The following is a 26,261-nucleotide window of genomic DNA, read 5'->3' on the forward strand; positions in this document are numbered from 1 at the left end:
TTCATTTGTAAAACGACATATGACCTCTTATAACCTCAAGGTCATTAAACTTGGCCTATAGGCCTATGCATTTAACGGCATTTTTAAACTGACTTTACTCCCCCAAAAAGAATATGAACAGACAAAAAACAAATAGAAAGGAATAAATACAACATTAAATGCCAGTCCATGTGACTTACTTTTCACAATGAGAATGCCTAGGCGATCACCTTACATAACATTGCATTACATTTAGCGGTTATTGTTTATACAAAGCTACTGAAAAAAGGACAGATTCAGCAGCATACAAAATGTGGGGGCATACAGGGTATACAGGTTAATCAGGGTTAGTATATATGAGTTTTTTCTTTGTTGTTTTTTGTTTTGTTTTAAACGGTGTAAAGCCTTTACAAAAAACAACAAAGAAAAAAACTCTCATATATACTAACCCTGATTAACCTGTATACCCTGTATACCCCCACATTTTGTATGCTGCTGAATCTGTCCTTTTTTCAGTAGCTTTGTATAAACAATAACCGCTGAATGTAATGCAGTGTTATGTAAGGTGATCGCCTAGGCATTCTCATTGTGAAAAGTAAGTCACATGGACTGGCATTTAATGTTGTATTTGTTCCTTTCTATTTGTTTTTTGTCTGTTCATATTCTTTTTGGGGGAGTAAAGTCAGTTTAAAAATGCCGTTAAATGCATAGGCCTATAGAGATCTTGCAGTCACGTGACCGGAAAGTACACAACCCCCATCTTGTCGGTCAAAAACACCGCTGAATACTGCTGCACTCGTGTACAGAATGGATCAATTTCAACCGACGGACTACACGGCTCATTTTTCTAATGAACAGATAACTAGATATATGTCTAAAATAAACGATCTACAGATTTGTGACCCTTATGGCTTTCCGGACGGAGTTTTCACGACCGGATTTTGAACTGCCAGCGGAATACCCGGACGTGTATGATTACCTCATCAACTTTCCCTCGCTGTTCAGTGGTGAAGCACTGCGTGCTTATAAATCTCTGGACAGTTTTCTTTACAGAAATTCAGGATTTGTCAGCGACTCAGATGTGGCATCTTGTAAACAAGAAAATAACAATCCTCATTGGATGGGTAAGTCACTTAAGTATTGAGTATAGCACTGACCAGCCGATTATAGAATAAGGTAATTCCAAATCGTCCGTCTTGTTTACATGGATCTGGCGTTGGAGAGGTAGAGGCTTGGCAGTGGAGGTTTGAGTAGCTGTTTTCTGAGCTTAGTCAACAGGCTGGCTCTGCCTGTAGCCTCGCTTCTGCTCCCGGCGCCGCCTCCTTCGCTTTGCTTCCGATAACAATCCATGGAGACCCCGCTGGTCTCGCCTGGAATGTGTTTTTTTTTCTTTTTTTTTTTTCTCTCGTCCGGAATGTTGTGCATGCGATGGAAATCGCTACAAACCGTCATTTTCTGCTGGAAACCAATGTCCAGTAAGTCCATACGGTTGTAGTGGATATTGAAGTCCGGTACAGACGAACAACACGCAAAAATACACACAAAAAACATAAACGTGCACAGGTAGGGAGAGCTTGTAGCCGCAGCCATTGTAGTAGAATTGTATATAGTAGGGTTTTCCAGAAGAAAAGGTAGAAGTAGAAGGTGGAATATGGCATTTGACCGACACGATGGCGTCTGTCACAATCTGGATCGGCTGTGACGTCACATGCAAGTGCTCCATAGGCCAAGTTTAATGACCTTGAGGTTATCAGAGGTCATATGTCTCATCTCATTATCTCTAGCCGCTTTATCCTTCTACAGGGTCGCAGGCAAGCTGGAGCCTATCCCAGCTGACTACGGGCGAAAGGTGGGGTACACCCTGGACAAGGAGGTCATATGTCGTTTTACAAATGAAAAATGAATTCAGCACCCAAACATTTAACAAACAAGGCCATTTGCTAACTTCATTAATCATTTTAGTACATTTCATTCCTTAGAAAGCTGAGAAACTGGGTTCAGCTGAGACATTTACAGGCCCAAAGTTCAATGACCTCTAGAGGTCAACAGAGGTCAGATAGAGCTCGGCATATTGCAGATTTTGAATTGGGCACACCCAAAGTGACAAAATAAGACTGTTTGCCGACTTTGTCTCAAAAATGCCTTTAACTCCTTAAATAAGCACTTTTTTGAATTTTGGTACCAGTCTGTGATCTTGAATGCAATTAATTTGAGTATCGGGCTGGGATCTCCCCTCGTAGCTCTTTATGAGATGCAAACTTTTAGCATAACAAGCCTTTGTTTGAAAGTTAGTGTCCACTTTTATGTTAGTATTATCGAAGACTGGCTACTTGCCTGGATTAATTAGATTAGATTCACTTTATTCATCCCACATCGGGGAAATTCATGTGTTGCAGTCGCAAGAAAATGTCAAACAGATAACAAATTTTTGTATTTTATTTAACCCTTGTTTAACCAGGAAAGGTCCCATTGAGCCACAATGGCTCTTCTGCCAGGGAGACCTGGCCAAGAATAGCAGGCAGATATTAATACAAAGACAAGGACAAAAACAAGACACTAAATAAAACTAAGAAAACAGAAATTAAAAAAAAAAACCCATGGGACGTACACCAAATACACAACTGACAATGCAGCCAGGAATAATTAAAAACAAAAGACAAGAGAAAACAAGACGCACATAGAAGGTAAAAACAAAAACTGAACAGCAATAAAATAAGAAGTGAAAACATGGGCACCCTATTTAAAAGCAATGGCAGTGCTCTATAAAAGTTGATTGTAAAAGATTTTTAAAAACAATGACAGAGGGGAGTGTCTCTAGGTGAAGTGTACTCTGTAGTTCATTCCACATATATGGTGCATAGTATGAAAATGATGTCTTGCCAAGTTCAGTTCTTATTGAGGGTACAGTCAATAGTAACTTATTTGTTGACCTTGTACTGTATACACTTGTGTGAAAAGAAAGCAGATTCGAAATGTATTGAGGTAAGTTACCCAGTAGCGCTTTTAAAATAAAAATAAGAAAGTGAAATTTCCTTCTAAGAGAAAGAGAAGACCATTGTACCATTTCATGCAACAAGCAATGATGAACTCTATTTCCAGTCCCTGTGATAAAACGCAAGGCAGAATTAAAATTAGACAAACGAAGGATTAAATACAAAGGGCTATTTGCATTATCTACCGTGAAAAAGTATAGAAAAATTGCCTTATTGAGAGGCTCGGAAAAATTGCACATTACAGGTAGACTCTGTGCATAAAAATAGTTTAAGGCTATATTATTGCACATAATAATTGCATTGATGAGAGATGGCAGAGGTAGTAGTGGTGAAGTAGTGCAAATATAACGACAAATAGGTTATTGAATTAAGAAACTACATTTAAGTTAAGGGTTATTCCCTGCAATTTTCATTTATATCAGAGCATTGACGCATTGTTTGTAGGGAAGTCTAATTACATAATTAGTCAGGGTTCATTTATTATTAACTAAGTGCAAGGTGGTTGTTTGCCCTTAACTGCATCAAATACATTTGCTGCACAGTATATCACTTACAGAGCTACTTCGGAGAAACCCTCCGACTAGGCTAGTAATTAGGCTACTGCGTCAACCTAGGTTTAGTAGAAGCAGTAGCTGATAATGTTTACAATGTGCATTGATTGCCAAGTCCTTCTTGAGCCAGATGATGACCATAATAAATGTCTCTTTTTGCTTTGGGGTTGAACACGTAAGGCAGGGACTGACAGAGCTGGTGTGCATGAATTGCAGCTGCATGAGTCTAGCAACACGGTCGGCCAGGCTAGCCCAACTAGAGAGTAAAATAAGCTCGCAGTTGTCCTCTGCACAGAGGAACAGCTCTGTGTTTCCTAGTGCACCCAAGTGTTGCAGATCTGAGTCACGAGAGGCCCCCACTTGGGGCAAATGTAGGAAAGTGGATCTCCTGGCCCAAAAGGTTGATACTTTTGGCTTCTGAGTTTGCAGAGATTAAGACCCTCCTATTTAATCTGCAACAGCCTAGTGCACAGCCTGCAAGCATACCCGCTACAGCCGTACAACAGTCTCCTGAGGCACTGCCTCCAGCACTGTCACCAGCTTTTGAGATCCAGGAGGAAGAGGTCCTCTCCACTAGGGCTTCAGAAAGCCCAATTCTCAGCGGGGGGGGGTTGAAGAGGGGGTAGAGGAGAGCTCCCACTTCGCTTATCCCAACTCCCAGGAGACGAGCCACAATTCACTGAGGGGCTCTGAGACTAGCCAGACGTTTCTGTCCTCTCCCCAGTGACTCCAGAGCACTGGCTAGCATGCAGGATCCAGCTGATCACAACCTAGACCACATGCTCCATATGGAGCCAGTTGTCGCTGCCCTGGTGCTGTTGCCTGATGAAGCACTTGGGCCCGATGTGCGCTGTCCTTGGCCGCAATGCCGATTGCCATATGATCTGATTGCTGTGTCGTAGCTCCTTACAGCTCGTATTGGATGCGTTGGGAATTCTATGTCACACCTTGATCACATCACCCCTGTCTTATCCACACTGCATTGGCTCCCAATCAAATTTCGTGTTGACTATAAAATACTACTATTGACCTTTTTAAAGCACTGAATGGTCTCACACCACAGTACGTGAGCGAACTTCTGGTCCTTTATGACCCGCTACACCCACTTGGATCAAAAGGTGCAGGCTACCTATTGGTACCTCATATACTGAAGGCTACATCAGGGGGCAGAGCCTTTTCTTACAAAGCCCCACAGTTATGCAACAGCCTTCCAAGTAATGTTCGGAAATCAGACACAGCCTCAGCGTTTTTATATCTAGGCTGAAAACATATCTGTTTAGTCAAGCCTTTTGTTAGTGTTTATGAGGTAAAGGAGTAGATCTGGAGGGTCCTCAGACATAGTGTTTTGGTAAACTGGAATGTATGGATGCTGTTAGTCCCCTGCTTGCTTGCTTGCTTGCTCACTCGAGTTTGTTGATGGTGTAATGGCTGGCTGCTTTACTGTATGTCCCAGGGCTCCCTCATTCCTGTGTTACCTTCTGGCTCTCCCCTTTTAGTTATGCTGTCATAGTTAGTTTTGCTGGAGTCCCTGCTTGCACTCAGAGCAAACTGTATACTGTTTCTACTTTATTCAGGTGACATTGGGCATACCTAACCACCTGTGTCGTCGAACCACCCCCCCACCCCCGGTCCCTCTGAGTTACATGTCAATCATGATGCTCCTTGGACCTGCCTGATCCATCCTGATGCCCTATGTCTGGTCAGAATCTCATCACATCGCTTCTCTGGAGGACAGCCCCATTTGGACAGTTGAAAGTCACACTTGGAAGATGCTCTGGAAACTTACAGTAATGCTCTTATGGCTGAGGAATGCAGTTGACTTGCTAACTTTAGGACTGCAGTTGTCATGAACAGTTTTGCACTCAAATTTCCATCAATTGAAGAGTTATAACATCAATGAAACTGACTGCATATTAAAACTGTTAATGTTATAATCATGTTGTCTGTTGTCGCCTAAATGAGGATGGTGAAACCCATCTCTCTCATCCCTTTTGAGTTTGGTTCCTCTTGAGTTTTCTTCCTCATGTCATCTGAGGGAGTTTTTCCTTGCCACCGTCACCACAGGCTTGCTCATTGGGGATAGATTAGGGATTAAAATTAGCTTATGTTTAAAGTCATTCAAATTCTGTAAAGCTGCTTTGCGACAATGTCTGTCTATTGTTAAAAGCACGATAGAAATAGACTTGACTTGACACCTTATACTTGCCCTGTCCCAGACATTGCAGACCTCTGAGGTCGACCCTTCTGCCTAGAGCATGAGTGATGCCTCTTTAGGTGAATGCCTGCATATGACCAGAGAGTTGGGTAGGCTAATGTCTTTGCTAACCCTTGCTCGGTGTCTGGTATGGCTGGCCTAGTCTCCGCTTCTGGAACCCTGCAGGAAAGTTATCCGCTCTCTTCCTGTCATTCTGGGACAGTTGTTTTGGACCTGCTGTGCAGCAAGTTCTAGAGTGTAGCCTACAGGTTACGCAGACCGGACAGCAATTTGCCATTCTGCACTATGACCGAACCCCCCCGCCAACAGAGACCCTCTGTGGCAATAAATATGGTTCAGACAATACCATGGCTGATAATGCAGCCGAGGGCACAATGCTTAGACAGGCTTCGCTAGTCAACCCACACCAGCCCCCTTGATTGGTACAGCGCAGCCAGTCTTCTGGTTGTCACCCCTCTGGGGTGAGAGGGCAGACAATAACTGTATCTCTGCCATGGTCAGGTGCTTCACCAAGCAGCAGCTCAGGTACTGGGAATCGCTTATGTCAGACCCCTGGGTTGTCAACCCTGTCACAGGGTGACAGCATTCAATTCAGACGTCGACTGCTAAGATTCCGTGGGGTCAAAATGACCATCTGAGCAAGTGCCTCAGAGTTTAAGTTCCATATGTTAAGACAGCGGATGTGCTTGAAATCGTTATTTAATTTCAAGTCCAGTATACTGTAGCAGATAGTTTTTCTTCTTCGTCCCATAGCCGGCAAGAGCTGTAGGGGCATCACTGATGATGTTTTAACAGTCCATCATTGGTGTGTCTAGGGGATCTTAAACTTGATGGAGCACATCCCTCTCCAAGCTTGATCGATGGACAATTTTTAGAGTAGCCAGTTAACCTAACGGCATGTCTTTGAACTGGGGGGGGGGGGGACCAGAGGAAACCCATGCAGACACGGGGAGAACATGCAAACTCCACACAGAAAGGCCCCTGTCAGCCAGTGGGCTCAAACCCAGAACCTTCTTGCTGAGGCAGCAGTGTGAACCACTACACCACCTTGCCGCCCAGTTTTTCTTCTTATAACTTTGTCAATAAGCAAATATTTATGGACCTGACTGTTTTTTAATTTGCTTCACCTCACAACTTAATAATTTAACCAGTACTTGATTCCTTTTGTTTTAATTGCACAGCAAAAACATGATCTTTTTGGTGGCATGGGGGCAGCCATGGCCTGAAGGTTAGAGAAGCAGCCTTGGGCTGCTGTAGGCTCCATTATGGAGTAATTAAGCCCTAACGAGCATTACTGGTTCAATTTCCGGGACCGGCAGAAAAAATATGAGGGGGAATTGAGTGAGTGAACTACACTTGCCCTGCCCCCTGTATTATGGCTGAAGTGTCCTTGAGCACGGCACCTAACCCCCAACTGCTCCCCGGGTGCTGTAGCATACAGTAGCTGCCCACTGCTGTGCGTGCGTTCACTGCTTCAGATGGGTTAAATGCAGAGGAGGAATTTCACTGTGCTTGAGTGAGAAAAACAGGCATTTTCAAACATCTTTTGGCGCATTGAGCCATTGGTGTTATTAGCTCATCCGACTGACAGCTTATGCCATTGTGTGCTGTCCATCTGGCATTATCCACATTTCACGAAAATAACTTTTCTCTCAATTCTTCACCATTATTGCTGTTGTTTAATAATAATAGACTGGTACCAAAATCCAGAATTGTGACACCCAAAGGCATTTTTGAGACAAAGTCGGCAAACAGTCTTATTTTGTCAATTTGGGTGTGCCGAATTCAAATCTGCAATATGCCGAGCTCTATCTGACCTCTGTTGACCTCTAGAGGTCATTGAACTTTGGGCTTGTAAACGTCTCAGCTGAACCCAGTTTCTCAGCTTTCTAAGGAATGAAATGTACTAAAATGATTAATGAAGTTAGCAAATGGCCTTGTTTGTTAAATGTTTGGGTGCTGAATTCATTTTTCATTTGTAAAACGACATATGACCTCTGATAACCTCAAGGTCATTAAACTTGGCCTATAGGCCTATGCATTTAACGGCATTTTTAAACTGACTTTACTCCCCCAAAAAGAATATGAACAGACAAAAAACAAATAGAAAGGAACAAATACAACATTAAATGCCAGTCCATGTACATGTGACTTACTTTTCACAATGAGAATGCCTAGGCGATCACCTTACATAACATTGCATTACATTTAGCGGTTATTGTTTATACAAAGCTACTGAGAAAAGGACAGATTCAGCAGCATACAAAATGTGGGGGTATACAGGTTAATCAGGGTTAGTATATATGAGAGTTTTTTTTCTTTGTTTTTTGTAAAGGCTTTACCCCGTTTAAAACAAAACAAACAACAAAGAAAAAAACTCTCATATACTAACCCTGATTAACCTGTATGCCCCCACATTTTGTATGCTGCTGAATCTGTCCTTTTTTCAGTAGCTTTGTATAAACAATAACCGCTAAATGTAATGCAAATGTTATGTAAGGTGATCGCCTAGGCATTCTCATTGTGAAAAGTAAGTCACATGTACATGGACTGGCATTTAATGTTGTATTTGTTCCTTTCTATTTGTTTTTTGTCTGTTCATATTCTTTTTGGGGGAGTAGTCAGTTTAAAAATGCCGTTAAATGCATAGGCCTATAGGCCAAGTTTAATGACCTTGAGGTTATCAGAGGTCATATGTCGTTTTACAAATGAAAAATGAATTCAGCACCCAAACATTTAACAAACAAGGCCATTTGCTAACTTCATTAATCATTTTAGTACATTTCATTCCTTAGAAAGCTGAGAAACTGGGTTCAGCTGAGACGTTTACAGGCCCAAAGTTCAATGACCTCTAGAGGTCAACAGAGGTCAGATAGAGCTCGGCATATTGCAGACTTGAATTCGGCACACCCAAATTGACAAAATAAGACTGTTTGCCGACTTTGTCTCAAAAATGCCTTTAACTCCTTAAATAAGCACTTTTTTTTTTTAATTTTGGTACCAGTCTATAATAATAATAATAATAATAATAATAATTTATTTTTTATTCCTTTTGGCAGGAAGGTAGGTCTGCCTGGGGTGCATATAGCTTCTACCCAAATTTGCATAATTGCAATTAATAATGAAGATATGGATTAATTGCTCTGCGATAACCTGGCAACTTGTCCAGGGTGGGTACACGGGGTACCGCCTCTCGCCCATAGTCAGCTAGGATAGGCTCCAGCTTGCCTGTGACCCTGTAGGACAGGATAAGTGGCTACAGATGATGGATGGATGGATATGGAGTAATTAAGCCCTAATGAGCAGTTTCCACACAAATCGCTTCTTCTCCCTCAATTCTTCACTGATTTTGATTATTTCTGCCATGAAGGTAGGGGTACCTAGGGTGCATATAAAGTGTACACACCCTGTTAAAATGATAGGTTTTTCTGATGTAAGAAAAACGAGACCACGATAAATAATTTCAAAACTTTTTTTTTTTCCCACCTTTTAACGTGACCTATAAACTGTACAATTCAACTGAACAACAAAAAAATCTGTTAGAGGGGAAAACTAAACAAAAAACAAACAAAAAAAAACATACAAGAAGTTGGTTGCATAAGTGTGCACACCCTTAAACTAATACTTTGTTGAATCACCTTTTGATTTAATTACAGCATTCAGTCTTTTTGGGTAGGAGTCTATCAGCCTGCCACCTCTAGACTTGGCAACATTTGCCCACTCTTCCTTGCAGAAGCGCTCCAAATCTGTCAGATTGCGAGAGCATCTCTTGTGCACAGCCCTCTTCAGGTCACCCCACAGATTTTCAATTGGATTTAGGTCTGGGCTCTGGCTGGGCCATTCCAAAACTTGAATTTTCTTCTGGTGAAGCCATTATTTGAAAAACAAACAAGTCTGTTAGGGGGAGAAAAAAAATGTACAATAAGCTGGTTGCATAAGTGTGGCAACATTTTTATTTATTTTTTTTTAATTTGCTTCACCTCACAACTTTAAAAAAAACAAAAGCCATTCTTTTGTTGATTTTGATGTATGCTTGGGGTCATTGTCGTGCTGAAAGATGAAATTCCTCTTCATTTTCAGCTTTCTAGCAGACACCTAAAGGTTTTGGGCCAAAATTGACCGGTATTTAGAACTGTTCATAATTCCCTCCACCTAAAACCCCTGTTCCAGCTGAAGAAAAACAACCCCAAAACATGATGCTGCCACCACCACCATGCTTCACTGTGAGTATGGTGTTCTTTTGATGATGTGTAGTGTTTTTTGCGCCAAACATACCTTTTGGAATTGTGGCCAAAAAGTTCAACCTTGGTTTCATCAGACCATAACACATTTTCCCACATGCTTTTGGGATTTTTTTTTTTTTTTCAAAATTTAGCTGGGCCTGGATTTTTTTTTTTTTCTGTGTCAGAAAAGGCTTCCGTCTTATGACGGAACATATGGAGTTCTATATTCCAGACATACCGTATGGAGAATATGGGAGATTGTTGTCACATGTAGTACACAACCAGTACTTGCAAGAAATTCTTGCAGCTCCTTCAGTGTTGCTGTAGGCCTCTTGGCAGCCTCTCTGACCAGTTTTCGTCTTGTCTTTTATCAATTTTGGAGGGACGTCTAGTTCTCGGTAACGTCACTGTTGTCCCATATTTTCTCCACTTTTTGATGACTGTCCGTCTTCACTGTACTCCATGGTATATGTAATGCTGTGGAAATGTTTTGTACCCTTCTCCTGACTGATACCTTTCAACAATGAGATCCCTTTGATGCTTTTGTAAGCTGTCTGTGAACCCTGGCTTTTGCTGGAGGATGCAACTGAGTAAATGTCAGGAAAATCCTACTAGGACAGCTGAACTTTTATTTGGGGTTAATCAGAGTCATTTTAATTGATGGCAGGTGTGTACCCAAAAAGACTGAAAGCTGTAATTAAATCAAAAGATGCTTCAACAAAGTATTAGTTTAAGGGTGTGCACACTTATGCAACCAGCTAATTGTACGCTTTTTTATTATTTTTTTCCCCCCCTCCTAAGATTTGTTTGTTTTTCAATTGAATTGTACAGGTTATAGGTCACATTAAAGGTGGGAAAAGTTTTGAAATTTATTGTGGTCTCAGGTTTTTCTGATGTAAAAATAAATATAATTTTAACGGGGTGTGTACACTCTTTATATCCTCTGTAACTTTCTACCCAGATTTGCTTAATTACAATAATTTCATGCGTCTATCCCTGTTTTCTGCCTCTTGAATAGCCCTCTCTAACTCTTCACAGTGCTTCGCTCTTTTCTGTAATTCAGAGGCCAGTTGGGCATTTTCCGTCTCTATGGCCATAAATCGACCGTCTGCCTCCTCTAGCCTCTCAAATATGGTGGTAATGTCCATGCTAGTTTTAGCTTGTGCTGACTTAACACTTGCCACATCCTCTTGTAACTCTTTAAGTATACTGCTAACCTGAGCCATCTCGTGCATAGTCTTTTCCAGAGTAGCCTGAAGTCCCATTAGGGCATCTGTTGCAAGGCTGGCAGCGCCGGCAGTAGTCGATGTCATTCTGGATGTAGCACCACTAGCCATGTTGGCGTTTTGCTTAGCAGTTCTACTAGGTCTTGATGAAGCTGCCATGAGAGTGAAGAAAAACGCAAATATGCACGTCTAAGCACTCAAATGTGTTGCATTACACCTTGCATATCGTTATCAGACATAATAGGGTGTACACAGGGCTCAAAATTAACTTTTTTTCTTTGTGTCCCCCAGTGGTCCCGAATTCTGTGTTGTATTGTCCCGAATGGAAGCAATAGTGTCCCCATTTTTTTCCTCTCTGAAATAACCAGTGGTTAATATTATCATATGAAGTTACTATTATATTTGTAACTATGCGATTTTGAACCCTTTATATCATTTTTACAATAAGTCACAAGACACAAGCGACACATGTCCTATACATCATCTACTTCAAAATTACAGTTATTGCATTTTCAGTTTATTAAACTTTGGCGATCTCACTGTATGAATAGATACCCGTTTATTTAAAGGGGCCAACTAGCTCATTCAGAAAATGTTTCAACTCCCTACATCTGCAGTACACTTTAGTTGAAAATAAGACCCCTTTTATGTTCATTTCATCTACTTATACCTTGAATATCTGTTGGCATTTATAAGGCCAACTTATTTTCACCATTACCGTTATCCATTTTTATGAACTTTCGCTGCCGAAACGATGTTGCTAATATTTGCACCCACAACATAGTGCCAGGTCCGAGCCTAGTTGTGCTGCTGACTGACTAAACTTTCTGAACTAGAAAGACACCAAGAAAACTCACTTATTCTGTTGAACGGTATCTTCCGTCAATATCATCCACATCATTCCTGTTGTATTTTATAACGTGTCTAACAGTGTTCATTAAGTTCATTCAGTTGCTAGCGTTGCCTGCAGACCAGGTGATGACACTTTGGATCCTGAAGGTCCCGGAGATGTTATGTCTGGGCTTTCAGTTTCTTCCTCGCGGTCGGTCCGCTTCAACCACTTAAGCATTTTTGTTCTGGCAAGAGTCGGCGCAGCGTGTGCGGTAGCAATTCCATTCCAAGTCCATATAATGCAGACACCAGCCGAAGATTCTAGAACGGAATGCACTGCTCTGTAGACTACTGATGCAGGTGCATCGAAAGTGTAGCTACTATGTATTTTTCACTGTTAACGTTTTAAAATTAAAATTGACAAATTAGGTGAATGTCTACGTATGTGTTACGGCTTTGTAAATAATATTAATGTAGAACTTTTTTTCTAGATCTATTTTTTTCCATTGTCCCGGGATTGTCCCAGATATGATAATTTTGTGTCCCGATGACATTTTTTATGGTCCCCGGGACGTCGGGACACTGTTAGTTTCGAGCGCTGGGCGTACACTGCCGAATATACATGAAAATTAGGAGTTTTCTGCAGAGAGGAAATTTCTAGGTGACCATCTCCCTCAGCGGTCCCACGTGACTCCCGATAATCCACACTTTATCTTTTCTCTTTGTCAGAAGTGCTGGTTGCAGACTTGTGAATGTATGCAGTCTTTCTAGCTGCTAATCACCCTGGGTATCCTTCACTCTGCTGACATTCTACTACTGACTCTTTATTATTGATGAGAAAAAAGTTCATCTTCCATGATGTATAATTTCCAAGTCATGTGACAAATTCCATGTGCTACAACTGCCTTGTAATTCTTATTCACAAAACCCTGTAACAATAATGACTGGTTGCTTGTGATTAATCTTTCGGTGGCTATATTATGTTTCTGCTTTCATCACAGCACTACTGAATTCTGGGTTCTAATTGCTTAGAAAATGTTGATTTAAAATTTTTCCATAATAGCCCTGGCAATGCTGCTGACTACAAGGAAAATCACAGGTTAATATGCTCGTTCTAATTTGTTATTGTTTCTTTAGCAACAACCGTTCACAGGAAGTTTCAGAGACAAACAGTACTTTTGCTTTTTTGTGCCTGATATTTAGAGACCATGTATGGCCTACAGGACAAGTACTGGCTAGATGTGAGACATATTAAATCTTTGGTACGTTGATGTACACTCAAGATTGCTTACAAACTAATATTGCAAAAATGAGTGTGCAGTTATACAAAGAGTATCCCTTATCAAATTTGCATACAGTGAAACCTGATTATACAAAAAGTCAGAGGCGGTGGCATCACGGTTATTTATAATGATTATCTAGGCGCACAAACCTGGTTATAAATTAAGTACATTTGAAGTTCTTCATACTAATGTAATGTATGTAGCCTCACAAAATAAGTCTACCCAGTCAATTCCGTTACTTATTATTTACAGGCCCCCGGGGCCACATTCTGGGTTTCTTTCTGAATTTGCAGCTTTCATCTCAGACCTTGTTATTTCCTTGAGCAAGGCTTTAGTTGTTGGAAATTTTAATATTCCCTTCGATAACCCTGAAGATCCTCTGAAAACAGCATTCTTGTCCATTCTAGATTCAGTAGGGGTTAATCAGAACGTCATAGGACTGACCCATAATGGTGGTCACACTCTCGATCTAATACTAACATTCGGGTAAAATATAGAAAATATAGTCTCACTTCCACAGTCTGAAGTTACCTCAGATCTTATCTCATCTTATTCAAAATATGTCTGAGCAATAATATATGCACCTCACCACGCTACTGTATTAAACGTACATTCATGTCAACTCCTGTACAAAGTTTTATAAATAGTCTCCCAGAGTCATCGACTTTGATTGGCTCACCGTCAGATCCCACAGAACTTGATCAAGCAACTGAATGCTTGGAGTCAACGTTCTGCTATACTTTAGATAATGTAGCTTCACTTAAAAGAAAGGTGATTTAGAGAGGAAAAAAATTAGCACCCTGGTATAACGATTACACTTGCACTTTAAAACGGACCACTTTAAAATTCAGGGTTCAAAATTGGTCAAAATACATCGACCATTGTGTGGCGCAGCGCCACACAATGGATTCCTATCGCCACACAATCAGACTCGCGATTTTGAAAAAAAAAATCCGTTGCGTATCATTCCGTTCATTCATAGTGCTCTTTCTTCTCGTTCACGCGCGCGCACACCCCCACACACAGAGAGACGGAGAGGCGTGTACACAGGCCTGCCGTTGCGCATATACCTGGACTGCAAGTAGGCCTGTTAGGCTAATTAAAAACAACGCAGCCTTCCCGATTCTCCTTCTGACCCCTTATTTTAAAAGGTAGCCTACGTCGTGCTCATGATGAGCTTTATCATAGCCTTCTTGGCTTACAGGAAACATACATCCCTGAGTCAGGCTACAAACCAATTTTGATGCATACAATAGCAGCTTGACGCGAGGAACCGGCCTTATTGCATTATCCCATTTATCCCGCTTCAGCAATGACTTCCCTTACGATAGGGCACTTGAGGTTTTTTTTTTTTTTTTTCCCCCAAGAAGCCATGCAGAATTAAATGTTCTGATGGGGCATGCAGGCTTTGCACCAATTAGGGTAATGCTTTTCATTATTGTTAGTTGCCTTGGTGTTACCTTAAGTGGTTTCTTATATCTAATTATATTTTATTATTTTGTTACACTATACTATTTATTTCATTTTAGTATTGGTTAAGGTAAGTGTTGAGTTCAATATTTAAAATAAAAACCTCCAGCTTGTTTTTTGCAATTTATTCCTTGAATGTCAACTAAAGAATGATTGCCACCAAAAAGGCAAAAAACTAAGGTAAAAACCAGAGATGCACCGATTGACCGGCTGCCGATCGGAATCGGCCGATTTTCACGTGATCGGCCATGACGGGTGACCGGCCGGTCAAAATTAAAATATGCCGATTTTCTGCCGATCAAAACTTGTGTATCACATAGAGATGAAAGTGGAAATGCTCGTAATTCGCAACTAAAAAGACTGCAGCTACACTGGCAGCTTAAACATGCTTTCTAGTGCGATTGTGTTGCGCTTGCGCAGAACAGTGTCAGTCCTACACGCCTAACGAGCTCCGGCGCGTGCGCCGTTAACAAACAAACAAAAAAAAAAATTCACTATATTTCTCATCTCATTATCTCTAGCCGCTTTATCCTTCTGCAGGGTCGCAGGCAAGCTGGAGCCTATCCCAGCTGACTACGGGCGAAAGGCGGGGTACACCCTGGACAAGTCGCCAGGTCATCACAGGGCTTCACTATATTTGGATTTCCAAATATAGTGATTTTTTTTTTTTGTGCCAGATATTGGATGTGAAAAGAAGAAAACGTTTGGTTGTGTGAATTTCCCGTTACAGGAATTAATATGTTAGCCTATTACCAAACATCTAGTTAGATTTGTACAAAGAGAGAAAGGGGAAAAAAATGTTTGTTTGTTTTACAACCTTGGTTGCACTTGATTCCATTGGAAATTACTCTACAAACACACATTTGACAAAGATGATAGAATGGCTATGGTATAAGTATGACTGGAAATTATTTTTGTATTTTGATACTGAATGAAGAAATGGGTTGTTCTATAAGGCACAAGTTTTCAGATCTAAATAGGCTTATGAAAGTGTGTTCCATAGCAGTTGGCAAATAATATATGAGGGGGAAGTTGTTTTTGTGCCAGATATTGGATGGGAAAAGAAAAAATGTTTGTGTGAATTTCCTATTTCAGGAATTAATATGTTAATACCAAACATGAAGAAAGATTTTACAAAGAACAATGTCTTTTTGTTTGTTTTCAACCTTTTGAGGTGTTGAAAATTTATTACTGAAAATCTAGCAGAATGTTCTATTAAAGAAAAGATAAAAAGAAAATAGTCTTTGTGTGCTGTGAAGTGGTTTGAAAAAATGAAATCGGAATTGGCCAAAATCAGTATCGGCAGGTCACACTTCATGGAAAATCGGAATCGGCCCAAAAAATTGCAACCGGTGCATCGCTAGTAAAAACTAAACTTTAACTTCAATTTTGGTGAGTAATTTTCATAAGTTTTAAAAGACAGGTTTTCCACCAACATCAAGCCCAGCAAACTAGTGGCCTGCCCTGTAATGTAAAGTTGGGTCAAGGAATGAAACCAGGCAGGGTTCTGGTAAAAATTGTTTTAGCTGTCTTCTCTTAAAGAACTTTAAAAGAATTTAGATTGAACTGAATAATCTCAAATGCTTCTTGTAGCTTTAAAATAGTCCCAGCAGGTGACTGAAGAAAAATACTGTGTGTTTGAACACCGCCCGCTGTAAACACTTTGCATACACCCCAATGACCGACTCCACCGACCGCCACGACACCACCGCACACGATTCCCTCATCGGCATAGTGGAGCACCACAAATTGCTACCTGGTCTGTGGGAAACACTGAAATTAGAATGTAAATGGCATCAAACAAAATTGGTAGTGTTCAAATTAGCATGGAAGGAGAGCTTCCTGAAGTACATAAAAACTCTTAGTGCTGCTAGATCAACGTATCTCTCCACTCTAACAGAGGATAATAAAAATAATCCTAGATTCCTATTTAATACTGTAGCAAAATTAACTAGGAAAAAGACCACACACGCATACCTGAATATGTAGTAGCAACAACTTCATGAATTTTTTTCAGTGACAAAATTGAAAATATCTGGCACAAAATTCAAACTACTAATTTAAGACCAGACAATTTAAGTAACCCTGTAGTTAACAATACAAGTGTATCACATACATGTCAACCTATACGGATTGTCCGGAAATTATATGGATTTTAGCTCATTTCAAGGGTGTATGGGTGTATAAACAAAGTCTTGCGGGTTTTCAGTATTTTCTGACCTAAATTTATTTTGTGTATCTTACTTGAACATCGTCAGCTGATCGTCGCAAAAAACATACAAAAGCTCGATTTGTAGACAAAGAACAGCGTGTATGCAGGGGCAGATAACCCAGACTATGTGAAACCGGATGTTTATTCCTCAAGCCTCGTGCAGTATCGCGACTGCGAGACTTCGCTCATTCCGGTCATGCGCACGATCTGCATTTAAACACGCCAAACGGTCATTGTTTGAATGATTTTCTCATTGTGCAGAGCGACATTTGTTTACACCTGGGAGATTTTGAATAGTGTCTGCTGAGTGAAAGAATGGGAACACCGAGAAAGAAAATAAGATACGGCGGGCAGTATCTTCCTGAATGGAAGGAGACTTTTAATGGTGTCATTGTTCAGGCAAGAAATGAGGAGTACGCGCACTGCACAGTTTGTGTGTGAGATATAAAAGTTGCGGCGTCTGGAGTTTACGACGTGAGGGAACACATGAGGTCCAAACTACATCAGCGAAATTTGCACCAGAAACAGAATCAGCCGCAAATGACGATGTTTGCAAAGCCTAAGACCGATGATCAACCAACAAGTGTAATAAGAGCAGAAGTTACGATCTGTAATTTTATTGCTCAGCACAATTTGCCACTAGCTGTTGCGGACCACCTGACAGAACTGTTGCCGCGAATTTGCACGGACAGTACGATTGCGAAATCTATCAGCTGTAGGCGCACCAAAACAACGCAAATAATCAAAAAGAGCTTGGCCCCCGAAGCTACACTACCGATCATCCAGCATTGCCGGACGTCGCCATTTTCCTTGATGATCATCGAATCCAATGACAAAAAGACGGACAAGCAACTGGCCATTTTGGTGCGGCTCTTCGACATAAACAGAGGGGCGAAGTCAAGAATCATAGACATGCCCGTGTGCAATATCGGCACGGGCGAGGCGATTTTCGACATGCTGGACGAAGTTCTCAGGCAAGTTATATTTACTTATTTATTTATTAAGTTTGGTGCGATTCGAAGGCTGTAAGGATTTTATGTTGATTTTATGGATTTCTTCCTCTGATACTACAGGTGGACGCCCAAAGGGGTTGACATGTATGGTATCACATCAGCAATTAGAATGTTTACTCCCTTTAGAGAAATTGAACTAATTTCATTACTCTCTACATCAAAATCTTCAATTTATGTACTAGATCCCTTACCTACATGACTTTTCAAACACATAATACCAGAAGCAATTGAACTACTTCTAAAAATAGCCAATTCTAAAGGAAGAATTTATGTACCCAAATCCTTTTAAACCAAGTTATCAAACCCCTGATTTAAAAAAAAAAGCCTGACCTTGACCCCTGTCAGCTGTCCAGTTTTAGGCCAATATCAAAGATCCTAGAAAAAGCTGTGGCACAGCAGTTATGCTCATATGTACATAGGAATAACATCCATTAAATGTATCAGTAAGGATTTAGACCTCATCCTAGCACAGAGACAGCACTGGTTAAAGTAGTAAACAATCTACTTTTGGCATCCGATCAGAGCTGTTTATCCCTGCTTGTATTGCTTGACCTTTAGTGCAGCCTTTGACACCACTGATCATTCCATTCTCCTGGATAGACTAGAAAGTGTTGTGGGAGTTAAGGGAACAACCCTTTCCTGTCTTATTTAACTGATCGTTATCAGTTTGTTGATGTAAATGGTGATAGATTTTTTTTTTTTTCTGTACATACTGAGGTAAAGTTTGGTGTTCCACAAGGTTCTGTCTTGGGCCCACTGCTTTTTTTTTTTTTCTCTTTATGTACGGTATGTTACTGCTGGGTGGTGATATTTGTAAGCCTGGTATTAGTTTCCACTGTTATGCTGATGACGCACAGTTTTATGTTTCAGCAAAGCTAGATGAGAGACACCAGCTTAATAAAATTTGAGGAATGTGTAAAGGGCATTTGATACTGGATGCTTATGAGCTTCCTTCTGCTTAACTCTGACAAGACAGAAGTACTTGTACTAGGACCACATGCAGCTAGATGTAGGTTTTCTGATTATACAGTAACTCTGGATGGCCTTTCTCTTTCTTCTTGTGTAGCAGTCAAAGACCTTGGTGTGATCATTGACTCCAGTCTTTTGTTAGAAACTCATATCGATAACATTATCCGGATAGCTTTCTTTCATCTCAGAAATATTGCTAAGGCCACACCAATTCGATTAGTTGGTTCTCGGAATCGCCGCTTGAAGAAAATGCAAAATGAAAAAGAAAAAAAAAATCGAAATCAAACTCCCACCAACAGAAAAACATCATGGCTGATGTTTCAAAATACTGAAGACTGCAGGTTGAGGTCACGTGACGTTGAAAACCAATCAAATCGCCCCTTTCACTTTAGATAAAGACTTGTGGAAGAAACATGCCTATGGAGGGGAATCCTGCAAAGCCTGTGTTTGTGATGGGATATTCAGCGAACAGAGGTGTAAAATCTTTGACAGGTGTGTCGAAATTCAAGAGGGGGAAAACTTTGCACAGTTGTACTCAAGATGCCGTGAGCTTGTTACCCTGCGATGTGCCAACTTGGACAACAACTCTGTGGAGGTGGGTTTGATTTATATATTTCATTGATTGATGTGAGGGGCAAACAAAAAATCATTCGAAGTATTTAGCCATCAGAAGTAGCCTACTGGTCAAATCTTTTTTTTTTTTTTTCTGTGCATTGTAGATGTTCAATTGACTAATTCAATCGTTTATTTAGCCTATCTGTTTACTGGTTTGCCTGATAAAAGATGTGCAGAGAGATGGCATTCTGACTTGTCAGGCACAGTTGTTTGAGTTCCCCTTGGGGGCTTGTTTACACAAATAAAAGGAAAAAATGAAGACTGTTTCAGACTTTTTTCAATTATCCTTAATGCATATGGGTGAAAATAAGATGAGCTATTAAAAGAGCCATATGAAATGTGTAACAATAATGTATTGTCTTCGTTTTGTTTCTCTATTATGAAAGCGCTCTATTTCCACCACTAATTTTACCATCCGAGCATTTTTTTTAATTTTATTTTTATTTCACTTGCTTGCTTCATATTTTTCCTGAAAAAAAATCTGAGAACCAACTAATTAAATTGGTGTGGCCTAAGATAAGAAATATGTCACTCCATGACGCAGAAAAACTAGTTCATGTTTTTGTTACCTCCAGGTTGAATTATTGTAATGCCTTACTGTCTGGCTGTTCCAATAAGTGCATAAACAAGCTCCAGTTAGTTCAAAATGCAGCAGCAAGAGTCCTTACTAGAACTAGAAAATATGACCACATCACCCCTGTCATATCCACACTGCACTGGCTCCCAATCAAATTTTGTATTAATTATAAAATGGTACTATTGACCTTTTAAAGCACTGAATGGTCTCGCACCACAGTACCTGAGCAAGCTTCTGGTCCTTTATGACCCGCCACACCTACTTGGACCAGAAGGTGCAGGCTATCTGTTGGTACCTCATATAGTGAAGTCTACATCAGGGAGCAGAGCCTTTTCTTATAAAGCCCCACAGTTATGGAATAGCCTTCCAAGTAGTGTTTGAGACTCAGACATAGTCTGTGTTTAAGTCAAAGCTGAAAACATATCTGTTTAGTCAAGCCTTTTGTTAGTTTTTATTAGTTTAAGGAGTAGATCTGGAGGGTCCTCAGGCATAGTGCTTTGGTAAACTGGGATGTATGGATGCTGTCACACCCCCACTCTCACTCGGGTTTGTTGATGAAGTGGCTGGCGGCTTTATGTCCCATGGCACCATCATGTCTGTGTTACCTTCTGGTGCTGCTGTTTTAGTTATGCTGTCCTAGTTCATCTTGCTGGGGTCCTTGCTTGCGTTCACTGCAAAATGTATCCTGTTCTTACTCTTTTGGTGGCATTGGGCATACCCAACAACCTGTGTTTTCTCTCTTACCTATGCATATACGTACAGAGTTGTGGTCAGAAGTTTACATACAGTGACAAAGTTCATCTTGGATATGAATATCATGGCAATATTGGGCTTTCAATTATTTCTCTGAACTGTTCATTTTCTGTGGCGAAATGATTTGTAAACAACTGCAGATGCCAATATCAGTTCAAACAATTGTATTTAAGTTACCGGGAGGTGTAGTCACTTGGCTTCAAGAAAACCCAAACTGTCACCCTCAGCTGAAAGGAAATTTGTTTGGATTGTCAGGAACAGCCCAGGAACCATCATGGCACGGCCCTGCCATGAACTGGAAGCTGATGGATCACTGTCTACAGTTCAGTGAGTTTTATATCACCATGGACTAAGAGGCTGCTATCCAAGAAATAACCCCCGCTCCAAAATTGACACCTTCAAGCTTAACTAAAGTTTGCAACTGACCACATGGACAAAGAAAAAGCCTTGTCGCCGGCGGACAGCTGTATGGTCAGATGGGACAAATGCAAAAGTGACTAGGAAAGAAAAATAAAATATAATTTAAAAATAGTAAGTCAAATAAATAGGGCTCTTTTACGTTTTGTGTTTTTCATGCAGAATACAATTGTTCTTGTGTCTATTGAGCATAAACATAAAGTAGGCTGGAACATGGGGCTGAACATGGGCCTCTTCACAAAACAAAAGTTGTCCTCTTGGGAAAAATTGTCCCATAATTTAAAAAAAAAGGGAGAAAATCACAGTTACCTCAGTCTATTTTTTTAGTGAGATGCATGTTTTTCTTTACAAAAGTAAGCATCTTTACCTGGTTGCCGCTCAGTCTGTTTCTCTTTTCATCCAAGATGTGAGATGCAGAGCTGAATAGCCACTCACTGTCCGTACTGGTGCATGGAGCACTTGGGTATTTGCATGCCATTTGTGCCAGTGCTGGAAAACGCAGGTGATGATGCACTCGGATATTGGAGAAACAGACATTTCTGAGAATAGGAGGCTCTGCAAAGTAAGCATCCAGTTGCTGTAATGCCTTCCTCTTTGGTCCGTTTTCCTCCAGAATCTCCTCAAACATTATCATGCAGAGTGGACTGTGCCCAGTCTGTGCATGTCCTCTTGCTCTCTCTACCATCTCCAACACCAGCAGCAGGTCGATCCATAAGTTGCACGTCAAGCGTTGCTTGTGCGCCTTGTTTAATATCGTCGTCAAAGTAGCGGTCCTTATATATGGACAGTGAGGTTACAATGGAGAATATTGGATCAAACTCTATTTGATCGAATCGCCTGTTTACAGCCTCTAGTAATGTGGTTTTTTTTTTTTTTCCCCACACCATGGTCTGTGTTGGTCTCCTTGCTCAAAAGATGTCTCCGGGCTCTCACCAAGGGGGATCATGTCAGCAGTCGATGCCTCTGATGAGCTGACTTGTCTTGTCAGTTGTTCCAAAGGGAAGAGAAACGTTATTAAAGTTTTCAACTAATCCCCACTGGTGTGCAATAAGGGTTGTGGGGAAGTCATAGACTGCAGCATATGTAGCAAGTGCATGCTTTTGTTCGAGAAGGTTCTACGTAATGTAGAATGCACTACTCCACCAAGGGGCCACATCTTGCTGTAGCCTTTTTGGTTTCATCCCCAACTGGATCTGCACTGCCTGCAGACGGGAGTAAGCAAGGGATGAATGTTTAAAGTGACTGACTATCTTTTGTTTTATTGCCACAATATCCTGGACAGCCAGCTGCAGGGTGTGAGCCATGCAGCTGAAACTAGCCAGACTGCTGTTCATCATAGCTTTTGCCGTATTTCTGGCGTTATCTCTCGCAACAGCATGCACTTTAGATTTGTCTATTTTCCACATTTCAAACATTTTCTCAAATGCCTCGGAGATGACCGGTGCAGAGTAGGAGCCTGTGAACTCCTGGGAGTGTAGCACCACTTTTATCAGTTTAAAATCCTTGTTAATCCACTGTGCTGTGAGGTTAAGCATGCTCACTGGGCTGACATTTGAACTCCAAATATCAGTTGAAAAACTGATGGCAGGGATGTCGTAAGCCAGTAGTTCATGAATGTGTGTGGCCACATCCTTGTACTGTAGGTTTCAGGTTGACAGATGTCGGCAAAATGGTGGCAGCTGGGCAGTGTGTAGCGGGGCTCCATATACTCCATCAGGCCTCTAAATCCTGCGTCCTCCACTCTGGAGAAAGGCTATTAATGCGATCAATTCAATCACCTTTTTAGTAATCTATTTAGCTTTGGCGCTGTCCGGAGGAATTTTGTTTTCTCAAATACTGTGCTAATCAAGGACTGAATCCTGCTGGTGGAGATTTGTTCCCTTTTTCCTGTGTAGTTCATCTCTGGTTTTTTGTTTTTTGTGTGGGTTTTTTTTTTTTTTTTTAAATCCGCTTTCAGATAATTGTTGTTTTCTCCCTATGTCTCTTTTTCAGATGGTTGATGAGAGTTGATGCGTTAAAATTCTTAGATGCAGCACCTCCTCTTGAAATGTCACTCAAACATGTCTTACAAACTGCATATCGCGGATTTGTCTCAGAGACGGTGAAATGCCCTCACACCGCCAGCATTTTTCGCTCACTTTGAAAACAAGCCACAGGTGTGCTCGGTACCTTTCGCCTTGTGCAGCCAGTTCTGTCTGTGTATGTTGCTACTGTTGAACTACTGTCCGAGTCTGACCATCCAACCGCAAATAACCAGAACATCGGTGACTGACATCGGCGAATCCTATCTTATTTGCCGATGGTAGTCAACAAGGGGAATATCGGCCGATACCAGTATTTGACCAATGTATTGGTGCATCCCTACATCTTTTATTTAAAGAACAGGGAACTATAAAAATCTCATCTTCAGAACACATTTGTGGAAGTGTATGATACAAAGATTTCTGAGAGTTGTTGATGCTCATCAGGCTGGAAAAGATTACAAAATCATCTCTAGAGTTTGGACTCTACCAGTCCACAGACGGACAGATGGAGAAAATTCAAGACCATTGATTCCCTCCCAGAGTAATCAACCAACAAAGATCATGCCAAGAGCAAGGCATGTAATGGTCCATAAAGGACCCAGATGTTAAATACACAAAAGCCTTTGAACCCCCTATGGCAGGGGTCTTCAATCCTATCCGCAAAGGGCCGGTGTAGCTGCAGGCTTTCATTACAGCCAAATTGGAGGCTCACTTGATTGTTGATTGGAGACGAGGGTGAAATGATTAAACAAGTGAAATCAGGTGTAGCTCCTGCTTGGGTGGAATGAAAGCCTGCAGCCACACTGGCCCTTTGCGGATAGGATTGAAGACTCCTGCCCTATGGTATACAATAAAAACATTTGACATACATTAAACATCTTTCTGTGTGCATGTTAATAGTAAAACAATTATTCATTCAGTGTTACCAGCCGTATTAAAAACCAAATACCATTTTTGAAGCATTGGAATGCAAAAACATAGGTGGGAAACCAAATCCTTCTGCAACCTCTACCAGGACGTAATAGATTATTACCTGAAAATCTTTTTGACCACCAAATGCTACTAGCATTCAGCATTGAAAAGCTTTGAGTAATGGGAGATTATGGCAGAACTCACAATGTACCTCATTACTAAATTCCTGGAAAAGTAAGGAAGCATAGACCAGTACATTAGACATTTACTAGATATTCTTAGTGGTAATGTAAACTACCCATTCATCTCCCTCCCAGGTATGTATAAGGATGTAAGCACTGCTGGGACAGTGTTACAAACCCTGGTAATAAATGCAAGGTCAAAGACCCATATCATTTACATTTCCCAGAGGACAACGTTTCCTGTCAGCTGCTGGCCCCATGTCCTCTGTATAGACTGAATCTTCAATATCAACTATCAATACTTCTATATCAACTGTCAGCTGGAACTTCCATGCATCTCTCAAATGTAACAAACTTTTTTTTTTTTCTGTTTGGTAAATAGCAAAAATGTTGTCCTCTGTAAGTATGGACAACATTGTAAGTATCTCAAAGTTAACATTATTTGCAGTTGGTCTCTGGGTGATTGTCGCCTAGGGAACATACTCGTGTCTTGTTGTATCGAATATTTCTATGACTTTCTAATGTGTGTTTTTATCTATTTTAGTATATGTTATGTTAAAATCTCTCCATACTTTCTTTAACTTGTAGGATTTGGCATTCACTGGGATGTTTGCTATGACAGAAAGAGGTCATGGGAGTAATGTACGGGGCATAATGACTGAGGCTCACTATGATGCTTCAATGCAGGTACATTTTCCTAACTGTTCCCTCAACTATGCTGTTAATCTGGAGCAAAAATAATCTTGTGTCGCTGAACTTTTCACTTTTATTTGTTGTTGGATTAATGTGCAAAATTGATTTTTTTTTTCTTAGAAAGTTGAAAATGTACAAGAAATCATAAGTAATAGCGTTGATGGTAATAGCTAAAAAAAAAGATACGTGAGCACTCCTTCATTAGCGTTATGCAAATGCAGTCATACTATCTATATCCCAGTCAATCTTCATTATTCACAGGAGCAATATACTTTATCTACTAATGCATAGAATAGCATATTGCTGTACGTACATAATTAATTTTGTCTTCTTCATTGCTGACTTTCTCATTTGTCTCAATGAGTTAACAGGAGTTTATCATTCACACACCTTGTGAAAATGCACAGAAGATGTACATTGGAAATGCAATGAAAGGAAACTATGCTGCTGTATTTGCACAGCTCATGCTTAATGGAGAATGTCATGGTATGTATGACCAAAAAGGGCCATCGCTTGTTATGGATATAGGAACAAATTTTTCCTCGAAGGTTCAATCTGTCAAACTTTTTGAATGTTGTGTTAGCAAACATTGTGGGACCACTGATATGAACCAGTATTATTTGTAGCTCGGAGATTATTAGCACCCATTTAAGATAACAGGCAAAAATAGTTGCACCAAAAATGAACACCACATATAACCATTCAGATTGTCTATGCAAATAACTGGTGTAAATATGTATCTTTGCTATAACAAAAATCATTCCCAAATTTGTAACGTGGAAAAATTTATCATGTCTCCCCAAATAATTTAAAGGCAAGGAAATCGTTGTCTGAAAATATTCTGGTTTTGATTGCTTGTGGTCATCAGTAACTGTGGTTTCTTTGGGGTATAAATGAGACTGATCACGTTAAGCAGGAAATTATGTTAAAACTAAACAACATCTCTATCTGTTTGAGCTCCAAATAACACGCATTACATGTGCGTATGTGCATTTTTGCTCTTTTTTTTTTCCTCATTTCTAAAAATAGTTTTTATAAAATCACAGCCTGCCAACCTTATGTGCATTACTGAACATTTTGATAATGTCCTCTGGGTAGCAGTTTAAGATTATAAATGCAGTGA

The 26,261-nt window shown here is 40.5% G+C and overlaps 1 protein-coding gene across 2 annotated transcripts in view; it reads left to right on the forward strand.

The window, feature by feature from the left end:
- Window positions 1-26,261, forward strand: part of acoxl (acyl-CoA oxidase-like) — a 155,832-nt gene that overhangs the window by 17,240 nt on the left and 112,331 nt on the right. For both annotated transcript variants that reach the window (XM_060925370.1, XM_060925371.1), the window contains exons 5-6: window positions 25,034-25,132; window positions 25,510-25,624. In XM_060925370.1, coding sequence (XP_060781353.1) covers window positions 25,034-25,132; window positions 25,510-25,624 — 214 coding nt within the window. The remainder of the gene's footprint in view (window positions 1-25,033; window positions 25,133-25,509; window positions 25,625-26,261) is intronic.

The sequence above is a fragment of the Neoarius graeffei genome, chromosome 7 (genome assembly GCF_027579695.1).
Source record: "Neoarius graeffei isolate fNeoGra1 chromosome 7, fNeoGra1.pri, whole genome shotgun sequence".
Taxonomy (NCBI): domain Eukaryota; kingdom Metazoa; phylum Chordata; class Actinopteri; order Siluriformes; family Ariidae; genus Neoarius; species Neoarius graeffei.